We start from the raw sequence: 16,692 nt of genomic DNA on the forward strand, positions 1-16,692 counted from the left end.
AAAGATCAGCCCTCTCATTTCCCTCACACAAAATAATGTGTAATCGGAACTGGACGCCTATTCTATGATCACTGGATTTATCTACAACTTGAGCGAACAATATCGACTCAAAAAAACCGGTATGGACAACCCATCACAACTTATCGGAGAAAGCCATTCTGTGGTCCTCAGTTGGTGGGCGGGTGGGTCCATTTGACTTTACTGAAAGGGGACAAGGCTTCAAGGAGCTTTAGACCAATCGCAGTATGGACGAGTGACGAAATTTATAGCACGCGCTGGCTGAAGTTTTAGGAATATTCTCCCATTATTTCACTAACTCACACACTGCATTTGTAGTTTGAAAAAAATGGCACAAAACAGTGTTATGACCAACACGCAACAGAATATGCTGGTATGTTATCCGTTTTTTAAGGATCCCGTGTTTTAAGGGGAAGTTAACGCAGGAATTCAGGACTAAGAAATATAGAGTGATATGGGATACCATGAAAGCAACAGTAAATAGATAAGAGTAAATGAATTAAGCTTACTTCAAATCTTTTTAGAAATAAACAATTTTATTCATTTAAATTTATAATATGATTAACTTGCATTACAATCTAATTGCAAACTAAGCCCTTTTTTTATTAATATGCTTACATTAAGCTGTTTTCACGCATTCTATTTTACAGTTAATATTAGAAAAATATTTCTTTAAGTAAGAAATTAGAAAGAAAATATTTCTTCCTTTTTTAATTTTCTTTTTCTATGAAAATTATTTCTTTCAGGAAAGGACTAAAATTCATTCGCTATTACAGTACGGCCGATTGCTGCGGCATTCAGCTATCGCACACGCATCAAAATGTTTTATTTTAAATAATTTATTCTATAATTAACATGAAAGAAAATATTTTTTCAATATAAAATAAATACCAAAATTATATTAATCTATCCTGTATGTGTGATTAATTCATATTGTAATTTTTGTCACACAATTACTAATACATTTTTTAATATTAATTGCTGTTATTTTAATTTCTTATATATATATATATATATAAACTGCTTATTTAAAATATTCTTCCTTCTCAAAAGATTTTATTCTGTGAAAACAATTAAAAGATAGTAATATTATTTTCACAATGCAAGTACCAAAGTAAAAATAATCAATGTACGACGTATATAGGAAATTGAGGAACAGTGTTTAAGATGAATCGTTCTTTGAAAAAATGTTTCTTTGACTTTTCGCAATAATTTAAACTCGGATTTTCGTGTTTTTTTTTTTTTTTTTTTTTTTTTTTTTCTGCTCAAAATAAATAATCCATTAATAATTTAGTGCAAAAAAAATTTTTTTTACCTTTACACAAAACGATATTTGCGTTAATAATATCGTAACTAAATGCACTTAGATAATTTCATATAAGAAAATCTTTTATATTAATTCAGATTATCTTATAAATTTATCAGTGTTTTTTAAATATACAGAAGGTGATTTTTTTCCAGATTCGCACTGTTTCTTTAAATATTTTTCTGCAGTTGAAGTCCTTGTCAAACCAGTGTTTTGACACATTAAATAGAAAACTAATAATAATCAATATCTCTTTTACAATATAAAAATGAGAACTCTGCTATGAACTGTATCTTTTTTTTTTTAAGTTTGCAAAGAAACAATGATTTTTTAATACTAATGGATTATAAAAGTACTATTCCATGAACAAAAAAGAGGAAAAAAACATTTTCGTCTCTAACGCGCGAAACTATGTATCAGAAATTCTAAAGGTATGTCTCAGTCTTATAGCATTGTTACTTTATAGCATAATACAGTATAATTCTGCTAATAACCCAACCAGTGGCCGAACGGTACAGCCACTGAACGCAGGTAGTTTGGTCCGAGGTTCGAATCCCACGAACGAGCTGCCCGCATCGGCGTTTTCGTGGCTTTCCCCATATGTAATGTGTATACAAGCCAGTTTCCCTCAGAAAGTCCTCTCTTAGAAACCAATTTTAAAGCGTAATAAAATTACACACACACCAAAAAAAAAAAAAAAAAAAAATTCTGAAAGCTTTCAGAATTTATATTACTCCCAAAAGGCCGGGTTTTTTTTAATTTTTTGCGTGAACATGTTATACAAGATAATAGCAAATGTAATTGCCAAATGCCTGTCTACAAAAAATATGTCGATCCTTTCCACCAACATGTCATTACTGGAGATCTTAATGTCATTGAAGTTATAGAATTACGAACCCTTATGCAACTTGGCACCAAATTTCGTCCTACTTTGTGTTAATAAGCACATTTGCCTCAAACAATTCAATAATTAACTTGATAAATTTATCATATTAGCTAGTAATAGATCCAATTTACCTACTACAACTTTTCTTGAATGGAAAGCTGCACTAATTTAAGAATTTCAACATTTGCTGTTCAAGTCACTTTTTTTCAACTCTTTACACAATAAAAAACGTCTTGAGGATCTTATTCAAAAACTGCACGATAACTTTATCATCACGAAGATTGACAAAGCCAGCAACAATTTTAGTGTTATTTGACAACAATTTTACTTCAACCATCTGCATAAAGAGTTAAATAACACCTGCACTTACCAAAAAATCACTACCAGTACTAAGATTCTTCTCAATAAATTTAACGCACTACATAAAAGGCTTAAAATACATCCCCAGAAATATAACAACAGGTTTGCAAATCTCTATGCCTTACCAAAATTTCATAAGTCTCCAATAAAATTCAGGTTCATAGCTAATAGTACCAAAAGTTATCTTAAAGAAATAGATTATCTTTTTGCACAAAAACTTCGTATGATACGTGACCTAATTAATAACTATGATTTTAAGGATCTGCATTACAACTGGATGATCTCTAGTAACGAACTAGTTCTTGAAACTGTAAATTCACTAAAAATAGACCATATCCAATGCTACGACTATGAAAACCTCTATACTTCTCTACCACTTGAAGAAATATTTACAAGTTTACTTGCTCTTCCAGATTTATTTCCGCAAATTTCTACCATTATCAGCAACGAAAAATGGCAACTTTTCCTCTCCAGCGTGCTCTTCAATAATTTTATTCAATTTAACAATAGCATTTTTTAAACAAATGCACGGAATCCCAATGGGTGGTAATTTTTCAAGCTCTGTCTGTGAATTATTCCTTTTTACAAAAGAATTGACCTTTGTCCATTCACTCAGTACAGAAGAACACAAATTTTACCAACACATCTATAGATATATTGATGATGTCATTGCATTTAATAACTACAACAAAATAGAAGTTGCTAATATCTACCCTACATGCTTAAAACTAAATAAAACAAATACAGAGCAGCATAATGTAGTCTACCTTGATTTACATATTATTGATTACAATTTTATAAAAGTTTACGACAAAAGAGAATTTAATTTTTCCACACTAAAATTTACTAACTGGAATTCAAATATTTCCAAAAGAGTCATCCTTAACACAATTTATTCACAGCTACTCAGAATAAAAAGAATCTGCAATACTGCAAAACACCTACAAGAAGAAATACTATACTTCGTCACTATATTGAAAAGTAACCTAATTCCTCATAAAATAATTAAAAATACCTTAAAAAAAGCTGGCATTAGCCTTACCTATTTTTAGATTTTTTGAGTTAGATAATGATATTTTATGCTTAAAGCCCAAGAGAAGGTATAAAGTGGATGGCTGATCCAGAGAATCTAATGTAAAAAATGTACAGATAATTCTTGTTACTACATTTTCTTTCCTCCAAAAAATTTTGGCACAATACTTTTAATACTATTGTTTAAATAGTTTTAAATTTCTTTGATGGCCAATTTTACTACTTTTATTAAAAAATCGGGCCTTTTCGTTTTTCATAGTAGCTTGATCGCCCGCTAGCTTGAAGAATTACGACTTTTTATTATCAAAATGACTGTTTTTTCCTTTTATTCTTACTTTAGTGGCCAAGTTTAGTAGTTTTAGCTGAATTAGCCATTTTCACTTTCAGTAACAATTTTTTCTTCCAACAACTTGACTGACGCCATTTTGATATCTTTACGCGTTTTTCCGAGCTTTCCGACCCCCTTCGAAAATTAGAGACGAGTTACAGCTAACGGACAGTCTTTTCGTATTGGTTGATGCCCAAAAGACATCGCTCCCCCCTACTTATGTCATAAGACGAGTGGAACGACGCTAAAGTTCACAGAAGGGAATTACAACCCCTTTTCAACTTAGTTTTAAGAGGGAGAGCTCTGCATCGACACAGGTCAGTTTTTTCTGTTTCTTTTACAACCACTTTTTTCTTGGTCTTAGCAAGACCCACTGTGTTCATTTTCATTTAAATTTAATTACAGATTTCTAAATTTAATAAAGTTATAAATCTTTAAGCCTGCAAGCCCAACCCGTATGTTGTTGTATATTTAGGACTAATAGCAGACCGCTATTTATTTTTATTTTTGTCTTGATTTTAGATGTAATTGGAAAGGTTTTTACATATTTTAACACCATAATGTGTCATTTTGTGCGGACGCGTCAGGAAATTGGAACAGAGAATTGAGACTAATAAATTTTCCAAGACACTTTGTCTAATTAAAAAATTTTGTAGCGAAAAAGTTTCAATTGTCTGTTTCGGCGAAACGCGTAATGGAGTTAGCTTGATTCGACGTTCAATCAGATATTTCCCTTGAAAAGCCAGATTGGAAGTTGAATTCAGCTAATTTACCATTTTCCGCTTTCTATTTTTATCTGACTTTGTTTGTTTTATGTTTTAACTTGTTCCTTGGATTGATTTTCATATAATTTTTCAAGTGTCACATCCATAGGTATTTTACTGTATTTTTTGCCATTACTAGTTTCCAACGCTAAGTATTTTACTGTGTTTATTTTCTTTTCTCGTGTAGCATAATTTCTCACCCTTCAATGACATTGTTTTTTAAAATGTGTTGAACTTTTTGGAGCCACAGCTCCTGGTAACTTTTATGCGAGCTTACTACAATTTCTAATTTACTTATTTTGCAGCATATTGCGCAAAATGTTTTCTAGACCAAATTGGTCATACAGTATTGTACTAACTACCTTGCTTGTTATATTATTTATTAAATATCATGTTCTTCACATTTAAACCATAAAATTCAATTCAACATCAAAATCATATAAATTAAAAAGAACATATCTTTAAAATTTCCGATACATAGTTTCGCGCGCTAGAGATGAAAATGTTTTTTTCCTCTTTTTTTTTTCCCGTACAATGTTGCCATTGCTCGCTTTGAAATCATTCAGTTTCTTAATCAAACACTCATAAATGCTTTACAAAATATGAAAATAGATAATAAAACAAATTCCCAGTTCCAAATTTGGCCTCCAAGATGCCTATATTAGAATGGAGGATTATGTTATTCAAAATTTCATGGCTCTAGGTACCGTTGTTTTATCACAGTGCGAGAAACATTCATACATTTATGCAGATTTCTCATTATTTAATTTCTTTAAATATAATACAGTGAGATGATATTTAGTGGCAACGATTTGAAAAGTGAAATGCTACAAAATGGCAAAACGAAGTTAATAGACCTTCTGGGCTAAAACTTATTTTTAAAAGTATCACACTAGTAGCAGTACTGCTACTGAAAAAATATTATAAAGCTATTTTATAGTTTTATAATTGTTTTTTAAATTTTTATTTTACGGTAGTGTGAATTTCACGTAATAATGAACGACATTCCTTTTTGTGTACAGTATTGTTCGTAAGGTATTCAACTGTTAGATTTTAAAATTACCATAATTCTTGCTGTACATAAATCGAGTAGAAGCTTATCGGATGTCTATATGTGCTTAAATAAACTTCAAAATCTTAAATCTTCTTCAAAACTTAAAACTTCTACTTTTTTAAAGCATATAATTACAATTTATATCTATAATTTCAGGAATAGTATAAATAATCTTTCTTTCAATAGACACTGCGTTCTTGTTTTCTGAATGTGGCTCTAAATACTCTATCAGTTCTTTGCAAATTAAAATAACTATAAATTTTGGCAATCTGAAATACGCAATGAAAACATCTTCTGGCAGAGCAAAAGCATCAACATATTTTCTATAAATTCGCCACCGATTCAGAGATCTACGACCGTATTCTTCATTTAAATATGAAAAAAATCAGCAGCGAAAACATATACAAAGTCATAGTCTACTTAGTACGTCAACTGCACAACCCTAATTGACGACGCGGCAACACTTTTTTGCACGCTTTCTACAACTTCCGTACTCAGAGAATATAGGATGTCGGGCAGACCTGTTTTTCACTAGCAGCGACATCTGGCGGCCCACAACTTGCTGTCGACTCTCGTAGCATAGAATAACCGTCCTGAGTACTTCTCACATTATTCCCAAAGTCCTAGGTAGTAACCTTTATCGCCTCCAAAATATCGCCAACTACCTGTTACCATATTCCAAAGATTAGGCGTTGTTTCATTTATCACCAAGTTGTTGTTTCATTTATGGTAGCCTGAGTAGTTGAATGTTATAGAAACCCTATTGTGAGGTAATCGGGTGCATGATTCTGGTAAATTTTGAATCATGGGATGTTTTGTAAGCGCTTTTGTGGTGTGTGTTAGTTTTATTGTTTAGACGGTAGATGGCTGAATGTAGTAAGATTAATTTGGAGTGTCTGTACTATTTGAAACAAAAAGGTAAAAGAGAGTTAATTGACTAGTGTGTAAATGAAGGTTTACTTAATAGCTGGTGTGCAAAATTAAGGACGAAGTCGAAAAATTAGCATATCAGCTGAACAAAGAGGCAGAGCGGTCAGAAAGACCAATCAGGAGATTACGTAAGGTGATGTAAGGTAGCACATGCGCAGATATGCAGGTAGACGTAATGGGAGAGTGTCTGAGTAGTATAAAGCATGTTGTCGGTGTAAGATCAGTATTTGTGGCAAAGAGATTGCAAGCCGTATAGCAGTTAAAATCACACCGAGTTGCTGCCTCAGCGAGAAATGGTGAATAATCAATCTGTTAGACGACATCTGGATGCTTTTACCCTAGGTCGAATCATTGGGAAGTTGGAGGAAGGCCGCAGTGTGACAAGTGTGGCTGCAAAGTTCGGAATTGCTCACAGCATCGTTTCACGACTTTGGAGACAATTTCAAACTACAGGAACAGCTATCCGGGGGTTTAGTAGTGGTCGTCCACGAGGAACCACACCTGCAGATGACCGGTATATTGCCTTACAGGCCAAAAGAAACAGGCGCCAGACAGCGGGAGAAATAGCTAGACACACGATACAGGCGACTGGACGACCGATATCGCGTTTTACCGTGGCCAGAAGACTGCACAGTGGCGGTCTGTTTGCACGACGCCCTGTACAGTGTGTACCTCTAATGCCTGCCCATCGGAGAAGGCGTTCTCTGTGGTGCCGGGAACACCGGAATTGGAGAGACAATGAATGGGGACGAGTACTCTTTACAGATGAGAGCAGATTCAGTCTGAGTAGCGATTCTCATCGCATACTCATCTGGAGAGAGTGGGGAAGCCGCAGTCATCCCTCGAACATCATTGAAAGGGACAGGTATGGAGGTGGCGGTGTTCTCGTTTGGGGAGGCATCATGCTTGGTAGTCGTACAGACTGTCACATCTTCGACGCAGGTTCAGTCAATAGGACCCGTTATTGTAACGAGATTCTTCTTCCATATGTGCGTCTTTTTAAAGGCGCTACGGGTCCGTTCCGTAGTTCCTTTTTATGGACGACAATGCACCATGTCATCGCACAATAGCTGCTGAACAGCTCTTAGAGAGTGAGGATATTGAACGTATGGATTGGCCGGCACGATCTCCGGATCTCAATCCCATCAAGCATGTATGGGATTTTCTAGGCAGACGCTTGGCAGCTCGTACCTTACCACCAGTAACGATTCCGGAGCTTCGATTGGCGCTGCAAGACGAATGGGCAGCAATGCCTCAACAACTCATCTACACCCTCATTCTCAGCATGGGCAGATGCTGTGAAACCTGCCTAGCGGTCAGGGGAGATCATATCCCCTATTAAAGACCAGATGTTTCTTGCTGGACACCCATCACAGGGATGTTTCGGCCTTCAGTCGCATTGCGCTCCATGCTACTTTTTCAATAAAGCTTCTTTTTAATCCCTCTGATTTCTCTTTTAGTAAGTGTTGCTTACATTACTCATGCCCTTACGTATTGGGGATCTTATGGTATTAAATGTGTTGATTTGGAAAGCTTTTGTACAAAGTTATATTGAAAAAACCATCTCATCCTTAATTTTTTCACACCAGTGTAAGTATCCTGTATGTAGGAAGGATATGCGTCTAGTCGAACGTAAAAACCATTTAGATGGATTTGAATAGGCTTGTAAGAACAAAGGTTCAGCAATTATGATTTGAGCAATTATGATCTAAAGGGTATCAAAATTTACAAAAAAAAAAAAAAAAAAAGCTTAATATTTATTTGTTTACTTTATTAAACATTTCTTTCAACGCGCGTATGCGTAATGCATGCATTATGCATAGCCGAAATTAGAAAATTGCAACCAGAAAACTATTTGATTTGTATTCGTGATATTTATAATGACGAGGAATTTGATTGGCTGATCTTTGGAATATGGTAACTGGTAGTTTGGCGACATTTTGGAGGCAATAAAGGTTACTACCTAGGACTTTGGTAATAATGTGAGAAGCACTCAGTTCTGATTACGCATTATTTTGTGTGAGGGAAATGAGAGATCATGAGATATGTCATGTGACATTAATGGACGAATTACAGTTGTTTAATCGGAAAAGGGGGGAAATCTGGAAATTTCGTACTTAGCTATATTTTTGTGTTGTGTGAAACGTGACGTTAACGGACGAATTACAGTTCTTTAATTGGAAAACGAGGTTAATTTGGAAAAGCTTCATTGTGTGTTGTGTGAAATAGTGTTGATTAATTTTCAGATTGAATGGCGCTATGTAAAGTGAATTCTAAATTTTTAAAGCGTTTATCTGATAATAATAATAAGTTGAGATTGTGTGAAAGGAAGGATATTACAAGTTTAAATGGCGGTGCAAGAAATATGGTGAAAATGGACATTTTGTGAAAAGGAGTGTAAGGAAGGGTACGTGGTTTGCTGAAAGTAGTTTGAGTATAGGTGAAATTTTATTAATTTATTACTTGGAGAATAGACTGCCAGTTGACCACTGGATTTAGGATTTAGAAATTAGCAGTAGTACTGCAGCGACGTAATGAAGATTCTGAACAAGATTAGGTAAGTTAGAATTTTTAATCATTTGAGGATAATATTTTTATGCATTGTTCTAAATGCAAGGAGTAAATAAATTAAAATGGTATTATTTGAAAATTGTTATTAGCAATGATTTAGTTTAAAGTAATTAGGATTGTAATCTAATTTTTATTAATTTAATGTATGTGCTTATTTATATTTTAAGTATTGTTTTTTAATTTAATTATATTTTAATTTAATGATCGTGATTTTGTGAGTTATATGTTTGTAGTATTTTGGAATACGTTTGAGTAGTATACGTTGAGTATTTTCATGCATTTTCGTGAAATTTTTCTAATTTATGAGAAAAAAGCAGTGTACATGGATATAGTAAAGAGTGTGCGCAATGCCATTTTTGTGCAATTCTGGGATGTTTTTTTAAGTAAAAATAAGTCGACGTGTACATGGTATAGTGATATTTTAATTAAATTATAGTTATTTTGTGAATTTTATGTTTCTAGGAATTTCGTATACGTTTTAGTTGAAGTAAACGTGCATGGAAATAATTTAAATATTTGACACTAAGTATTTGTAATGTTTGCGGTACGAATTCGTTGGTGACGTTTATAATATAATAGATAATTTAGAGGTAAAAGTTTTTAGATATTTTATTTATTTTATACGAGGAAATGTTCATATTTGGAAAGGGTGTATACTTTTTCGCGATAAGATAATTTCATATATGTTCTTTTTACCGGGTTTAAAGATTCAGAAAATTGTCATACATTTTCGTGAAATTTTTCTGATTTATGAGGAAAAAGCAGTGTACATGGATATAGTGAAGAGTGTGTGCAATGTCATTTTTGTGCAATTCTGGGATGTTTATTTAGGTAAAAATAAGTCGACGTGTACATGGTTTATGTGTATGTGTTATTGTGAAAAATGCGCAAGGATTTTGTGATTGTGCACTTTTCCCAATTTTGCAGTGAATATTTGTCATGATCAAGCAGTTTTCTTAGATAAAATTTCTAGTATAAGTGTAATTTGGATAGTAGATTGTTGGAAAAAGTGTTCAGTAAATAAAAAGAAAAGAAACATGTCTTTACTTCGTGAAGACAAAATAGCAGCGGAAAAAAAAAATAGAGGGTTGTTGTAGCAGAGTTGGTCGCCAAATTTTCGCCAAAAAATTCCCAAGTTACCATAATTCAAAGATCAACCATTTGATTTATAAGCCGAATAAAATAAAAACATCTGCCATGAAGATAACAGATAACAATAGTGCTGACAGATCAACAACTTCCAGTTCATTGTGCGCCACGACGTTCCCCCTCCCGTGAAGAGCTGCGTGTAATTGATAAACAGATTTAGGAACAGTTAGATAAACAAAGGATATGCCTTTATCCATTTTTGGAGCAATTCCACTTTTTGTTTGATGGACATCAAAACATACTTTCATTTTGTAGATCCTTTGGGAGCTCCAGCATCGGAAATTCTATTTGACATATTCGAAAGTTCAAGCTTACTTTTATACAATTGCTCTTACAGTCTGCAAAAAATAATAAGCCGGATCAAATTCGAAGATTAAGGAACAATGCAATCATCAACATTAACTGAAATAGATAATTAGATAATTTTAGCTTATACCGTCCGTTATATGCATCCGTTACCTTTCTGCGCATGCGTCAACGTGGCGCATGCGCAGAAAGTTTTTAGCTTTGAGGTCCGGATTATGGGTGTCCGAATTAACGACTTTTGACTGTATTTTTCTAAAATGAACTGTAAAATAAAATGCGTGAAAACAGTTTAATGTAAGCATATTAGTAAAAAAAGGGCTTAGCTTGCAATTAGATTGTAATGCAAGTTAATCATATTATAAATTTAAATGAATAAAATTGTTTATTTCTAAAAAGATTTGAAGTAAGCTTAATTCATTTACTCTTATCTATTTACTGTTGCTTTCATGGTATCCCATATCACTCTATATTTCTTAGTCCTGAATTCCTGCGTTAACTTCCCCTTAAAAAACGGATAACATACCAGCATATTCTGTTGCGTGTTGGTCATAACACTGTTTTGTGCCATTTTTTTCAAACTACAAATGCAGCGTGTGAGTTAGTGAAATAATGGCAGAATATTCCTAAAACTTCCGCCAGCGCGTGCTATAAATTTCGTCACTCGTCCATACTGCGATTGGTCTAAAGCTCCTTGAAGCCTTGTCCCCTTTCAGTAAAGTCAAATGGACCCACCCGCCCACCAACTGAGGACCACAGAATGGCTTTCTCCGATAAGTTGTGATGGATTGTCCATACCGGTTTTTTTGAGTTGATATTGTTTGCTCAAGTTGTAGATAAATCCAGTGATCATAGAATAGGCGTCCAGTTCCGATTACGCATTATTTTGTGTGAGGGAAATGAGAGGGCTGATCTTTGGAATATGGTAACTGGTAGTTTGGCGACATTTTGGAGGCGATAAAGGTTACTATCTAGGACTTTGGGAATAATGTGAGAAGTACTCAGTTCTGATTATGCATTATTTTGTGTGAGGGAAATGAGAGATTATGAGATGTGTCATGTGACATTTATGGACGAATCACAGTTCTTTAATCGGAAAAGGGGGTAAATTTGTAAAAATATCTGCTGTACTTTATAGCATTAGGTTCATTCTATGTTCTGTGAAAGTGCTGCTTAATACAGTCAAAAGTCGTTAATCCAGACTCGTCGGGACTTCGGCGATTCCGGATTATCGATTTTTCTGGATTATAGATCATCAGTTTAAATCTGGTCAGATGGCATGCAGAAATTACAAAATTAAAAATATGAAACCGTAATTTGTGAAATAAAGAACAATTATGATCTAAAGGGTATCAAAATTTACAAAAAGAAAAAGCTTAATATTTATTTGTTTACTTTATTAAACATTTCGGTACTTACGTATTATCACAACCAGGTTGGCGCGATTTGTAAGTTTGAGTAAAAAAGTATGAAGAGAAAGAAAATGTACATTTATTAATTACAGATAATTTTTAATACAGTTTTTTATATTATTTTGTTTTAAAATATAAAATAGCAATTAAACCCTTCCAGTTTCGAATTTGAATAAGTTGCAGAATTATTTTTTCTGCGGAAATCTTTTGGCTTTTCTTTTAGCACTGATTGAAAACTGTCTTTGCCATTAACAGCTTGAGCTTGGCGCCATATAAATTCGATAAGGTATGAGTCAAGATGATGACGGACTGTTCCTCTCTGTGTTTTGTTGCGCCATTTGGCTGAGCCCCACATGCCCTCTACATGTTGTGTGTGAATGCCCGTGTTGGGATCCACAAAGTTATATTTGTGATTAACAGTTCCATGCAGAAATCCAGCATTTTCGAACTCACTTTGTATTGTATCCTTTCCAGCAATCCGAATAAATGATGCTTCCTTCCTTGATATTTTCGCAAATTTTTTCAATGAGGATGACGGCACTTCTGTTAGGTACAGTAACCAAAAAAGTCTCTTTCTTTTCTCGGCAAATTCCGCCGAAAACCCATTGCTGTGGTAGTACACGGAGTGTTATTTTTTCTTTTTACAAATTGATTCTTTTTACAAAACTATGTATAACACGTAGGGTTACCGTAAGTAGGGTCGCCAAATATGGCGATTTATGCGAATTTTGGCCTGGTTGCGTTAATACATAAGTACCAACATTTCTTTCAATGTAAGTTGTTTAAGTTGCTTCGTTTCATGTGATAATACTTTTCTTTAATTCTATTAAACAGATATAATTTCTTGTTTAGTTACAAAGTTCCGCTGTTCAAGTCCTATAATTGCTGTGTCGAGAATACCAACCAATTTGTCAATCAAAATTTTTTCGTTTTCAATAACCTCTGTTACTTTCTTCACTATCGGAAGCGAATTATAATGACGAGGAACTTGTTTTAAATCATATCAAAGACGGAGTACATCGAGATGAAATACTACATTTCGTAAGGAATTATAAGCCAAATAAAATAAAAACATCTGCCCTAAAGATAAGGATAGTGCTGACAGATCAACTTCCAATTCATTGCACGGAAAAGGGGATAAAAATTTGGAAAAATATCTGTAGTACTATATTATTTTGTATTAAGCTTCATTGTGTGTTGTGTGAAAGAGTGTTGATTAATTTTTGGATTGCATGACGCTATCTAAAGTGAATTCTAAATTTTTAATGCGTTCATCTGATAATTCCGGTTGAATGGTGTATGAGTGTAGGATTAATTGCGGATAAGTATGAATGTCCAACATGTGGGAATGAAATGAGATTGTGTGAAAGGAAGGATATTACAGATAAGTTTGAATGGCGGTGCATGAAATCTGGTGAAAATGGACATTTTGTGAAACGGAGTGTAAGGAAGGGTACATGGTTTGCAGAAAGTCGTTTGAGTATGGGGGAAATTTTATTAATTTCTTATTAGTGGGTGAATAGAATGCCAGTTGACTACTGGATTATTTAATCTATAAGAAAAGTTTATCCGCCACGTAATCAAGATTCTGAAGAAGATTAGGTAAGTTAGTATTTTTAATTATTTGAGGATATTATTTTTATGCATTGTTCTAAATGTAAGGAGTAAATAAAGTAATATGGTATTATTGGAAAATTGTTATTAGCAATGATTTAGTTTAAAGTAATTAGGATTAAAAGCTAATTTTGATTAATTTAATGTATGTGCTTATTTATATTTTAAGTAGTGTTTTTTAATTTAATTATAATTTAATTAAATGATAGTTATTTTGTGAATTATATGTTTGTAAGAATTTGGTATACGTTTCAGTGGAAGTAAACGTGCATGGCAATAATTTAAGTATTTGACACTAAGTATTTGCAACCATTTTTAATGGTTGCATTATGAATTTGTTGGTGATGTTTATAATAGATAATTTAGAGGTAAAAGTTTTTGGATATTTTATTTATTTTATACGTGCAAATGTTCATCCTTGGAAAGGGTATATACTTTTTCATGATCAGGTAATTTCATATATGTCCTTTTTACCGGATTTAAAGATTCAAAAAATTTTCATGCATTTTTGTGAAATTTTTCTAACTTATGAGAAAAAAGCAGTGTACGTGGATATAGTGAAGAGTGTGCGCAATGCCATTTTTGTGCAATTCTGGGATGTTTTTTTAAGTAAAAATAAGTCGACGCGCACATGGTTTAGTTATATTTTAATTAAATTATAGTTAATTTATGAATTTTATGTTTGTAGCAATTTGGTATACGTTTCAGTTGAAGTAAACGTGCATGGAAATAATTTAAATATTTGACACTAAGTATTTGTAACCATTTTTAATGTTTGCGGTATAAATTCGTTGGTGACGTTTATAATATAATAGATAATTTAGAGGTAAAAGTTTTTGGATATTTTATTTATTTTATACGTGGAAATGTTCATCCTTGGAAAGGGTATCTACTTTTTCGTAATCAGGTAATTTCATATATGTGCTTTTTACCGAGTTTAAAGATTCACAAAATTTTCCTGCATTTTCGTGCAAATTTTTGTAATTTATGAGAAAATAGCAATGTAGATGGATAAAGTTAAGAGTGTGTGCAATGCCATTTTTGTGTAATTCTGGGATGTTTTTTTAAGTAAAAATAAGTCAACATTTATGTGTATATGCAATTCTGAAAAACACGGCAAGGAGTTTGCAATTCTGCACTTTTTTTCAATTTGGCAGTTAATATTTGTCATGATTAAGCAGTTTTGTTAGATAAAATTTCTAGCATAAGTGTAATTCGGATAGCAGATTGTTGGAAAAAGTGTTCAGTAAATAAAAAGAAAAGAAACATGTCTTTACATGGCGGCGAAAAAAAAAATAGAGGGTTGCTGTAGCAGAGTTGTTTGCTAAATTTTTGCCAAAAAATCGCCACGTTACCATAATCCAAAGATTAACCGAAACAACAACTTCGCCATAATACAAGGGGTATCTTAAAGCCTACTCTAACTCCGTTTTATATAAACTACTCCAGAGAAGTAATTACAGACTATATGATTATACCTTAAATCTCAATTAATATTTAGCACCAAATCAAAATTAATCTACATATAAATCATGACAAATATAACATTTACGAATATTTGAACACAATAAATAACAATCATGAATACAATACATAAATTAAAAATTATATTCTTCAAGACACCAGATTCTGAAAAAAACTGTTTATTTATTACCACCTACAATAGCAAAAATGTGCTCTAAGTTACATTGCACTTTAGAAGAAAAGTGTTAAAAAATATTAAAATCAAGTTTTTCATCCTTCTTATTAATCACTCATTCGAATTGAAAACTACAGCTAAATCTTACTATTTTGATAAGTAAACAATATTCTGTGAAAAACTGGTAACAAAATCTCTTTCAAATCTGCATTTAAGACCTAAAAATCTTACTTACGGATATAGATAAAATAATTTTATACACAGTGCACAAAATGCATTTCCTTCATCTTTGATTAATTTATTACTGACAAATACTCCCCTCACATCGCCTGCTTAAACAAATACCCAGCAGAAAAATTTATCGTCTACATGAGAAATTCCAACAAACAATCTTAAATGCAAAAGAGATACTTTTTATCTTTCGTCCACATATATGAACAGCTACTTAAGTCCAAAATAAGTTTTTGCCTATTTATAATAAAAAGAGAGATTAGAAGGGGCGTAAGATAAACATATGCTTCAAACCCTTACTCTACACGGTAACTTGACAGGATTTCAATATTGTCAAATTGAAATAAATTTTTAAAGTGTCGAATGTTATAGATTCCTAGTAATTAAATCACTCTTAACTATTTACATATAAATAAATCACAGGCGTCCAAACTTATGTCAAGTAACGATATACCTAAAAATCACTTTTTTTCCGAAAAGAAATTAAAACGAAAGAAGAATGCTTTCTCGATTTGAAACGGGATCAGCTATAAAAGAAAATATCTAAATGTTAATAAAGAGTTGCTTCGATTTTTCATGCATCTTTAGAATGACTTACCTTTAAACTGTTTAAATCTATATCATCTAAACTGCAATTCACACTCTGGGTAACAGCCATAACTCTCTACAGCTTCAATTCAGTGCTTTTCTATGTCAGAATTTCGACATAAATCATACAACTAAGAGCTTTTCCGCGCTGAATGCTTTCAGTAAAAAGTTAATTCAGACTAACATTCCGAAAAATATGCAGCCAGCTCCACGCTCTCATCACAGCGTCAATTCCAACCAACCATTCAGCAACAACTCTTGTCAAAATTTTCAGTTACGGTTTTCAGATTCTTGAAACAGTTCACCGAAATTTTTAGCCTAGGTAGGTGAATGATTGACAAACCATGATTTAATTTCTGCTATTTTTGCTGCATCGTTGTCTTTTTCCTTCAGAAATCTTTTTGATATACAAATATATGAAAGAATACAAAATTAAATTTGAACAATGAGGTATTGTTGAGTGACATCACAGCCACAAGATGCATGAAGCCCGAACTTACGTCGTCT

At 32.9% G+C, this 16,692-nt stretch overlaps 1 protein-coding gene across 2 annotated transcripts in view; it reads right to left on the reverse strand.

Annotated features, from left to right (window-relative positions):
- LOC118190690 (serine/threonine-protein kinase mig-15-like) overlaps nt 1-16,443 on the reverse strand; it is a 242,142-nt gene extending 225,699 nt beyond the window's left edge. The window contains exon 1 of one of the 2 annotated variants that reach the window (XM_085810039.1): nt 16,196-16,443. In XM_085810039.1, the coding sequence (XP_085666165.1) occupies nt 16,196-16,255 (60 nt within the window). In that variant the 5' untranslated portion in view covers nt 16,256-16,443. The remainder of the gene's footprint in view (nt 1-16,195) is intronic. The other variant, XM_085810040.1, reaches the window with a different exon arrangement.
- Between the last annotated feature and the right edge of the window lie 249 nt (nt 16,444-16,692).

The sequence above is a fragment of the Stegodyphus dumicola genome, chromosome X2 (assembly GCF_044657685.1).
Source record: "Stegodyphus dumicola isolate Sdum_Otavi_A_Nest chromosome X2, ASM4465768v1".
NCBI classification, from domain to species: domain Eukaryota; kingdom Metazoa; phylum Arthropoda; class Arachnida; order Araneae; family Eresidae; genus Stegodyphus; species Stegodyphus dumicola.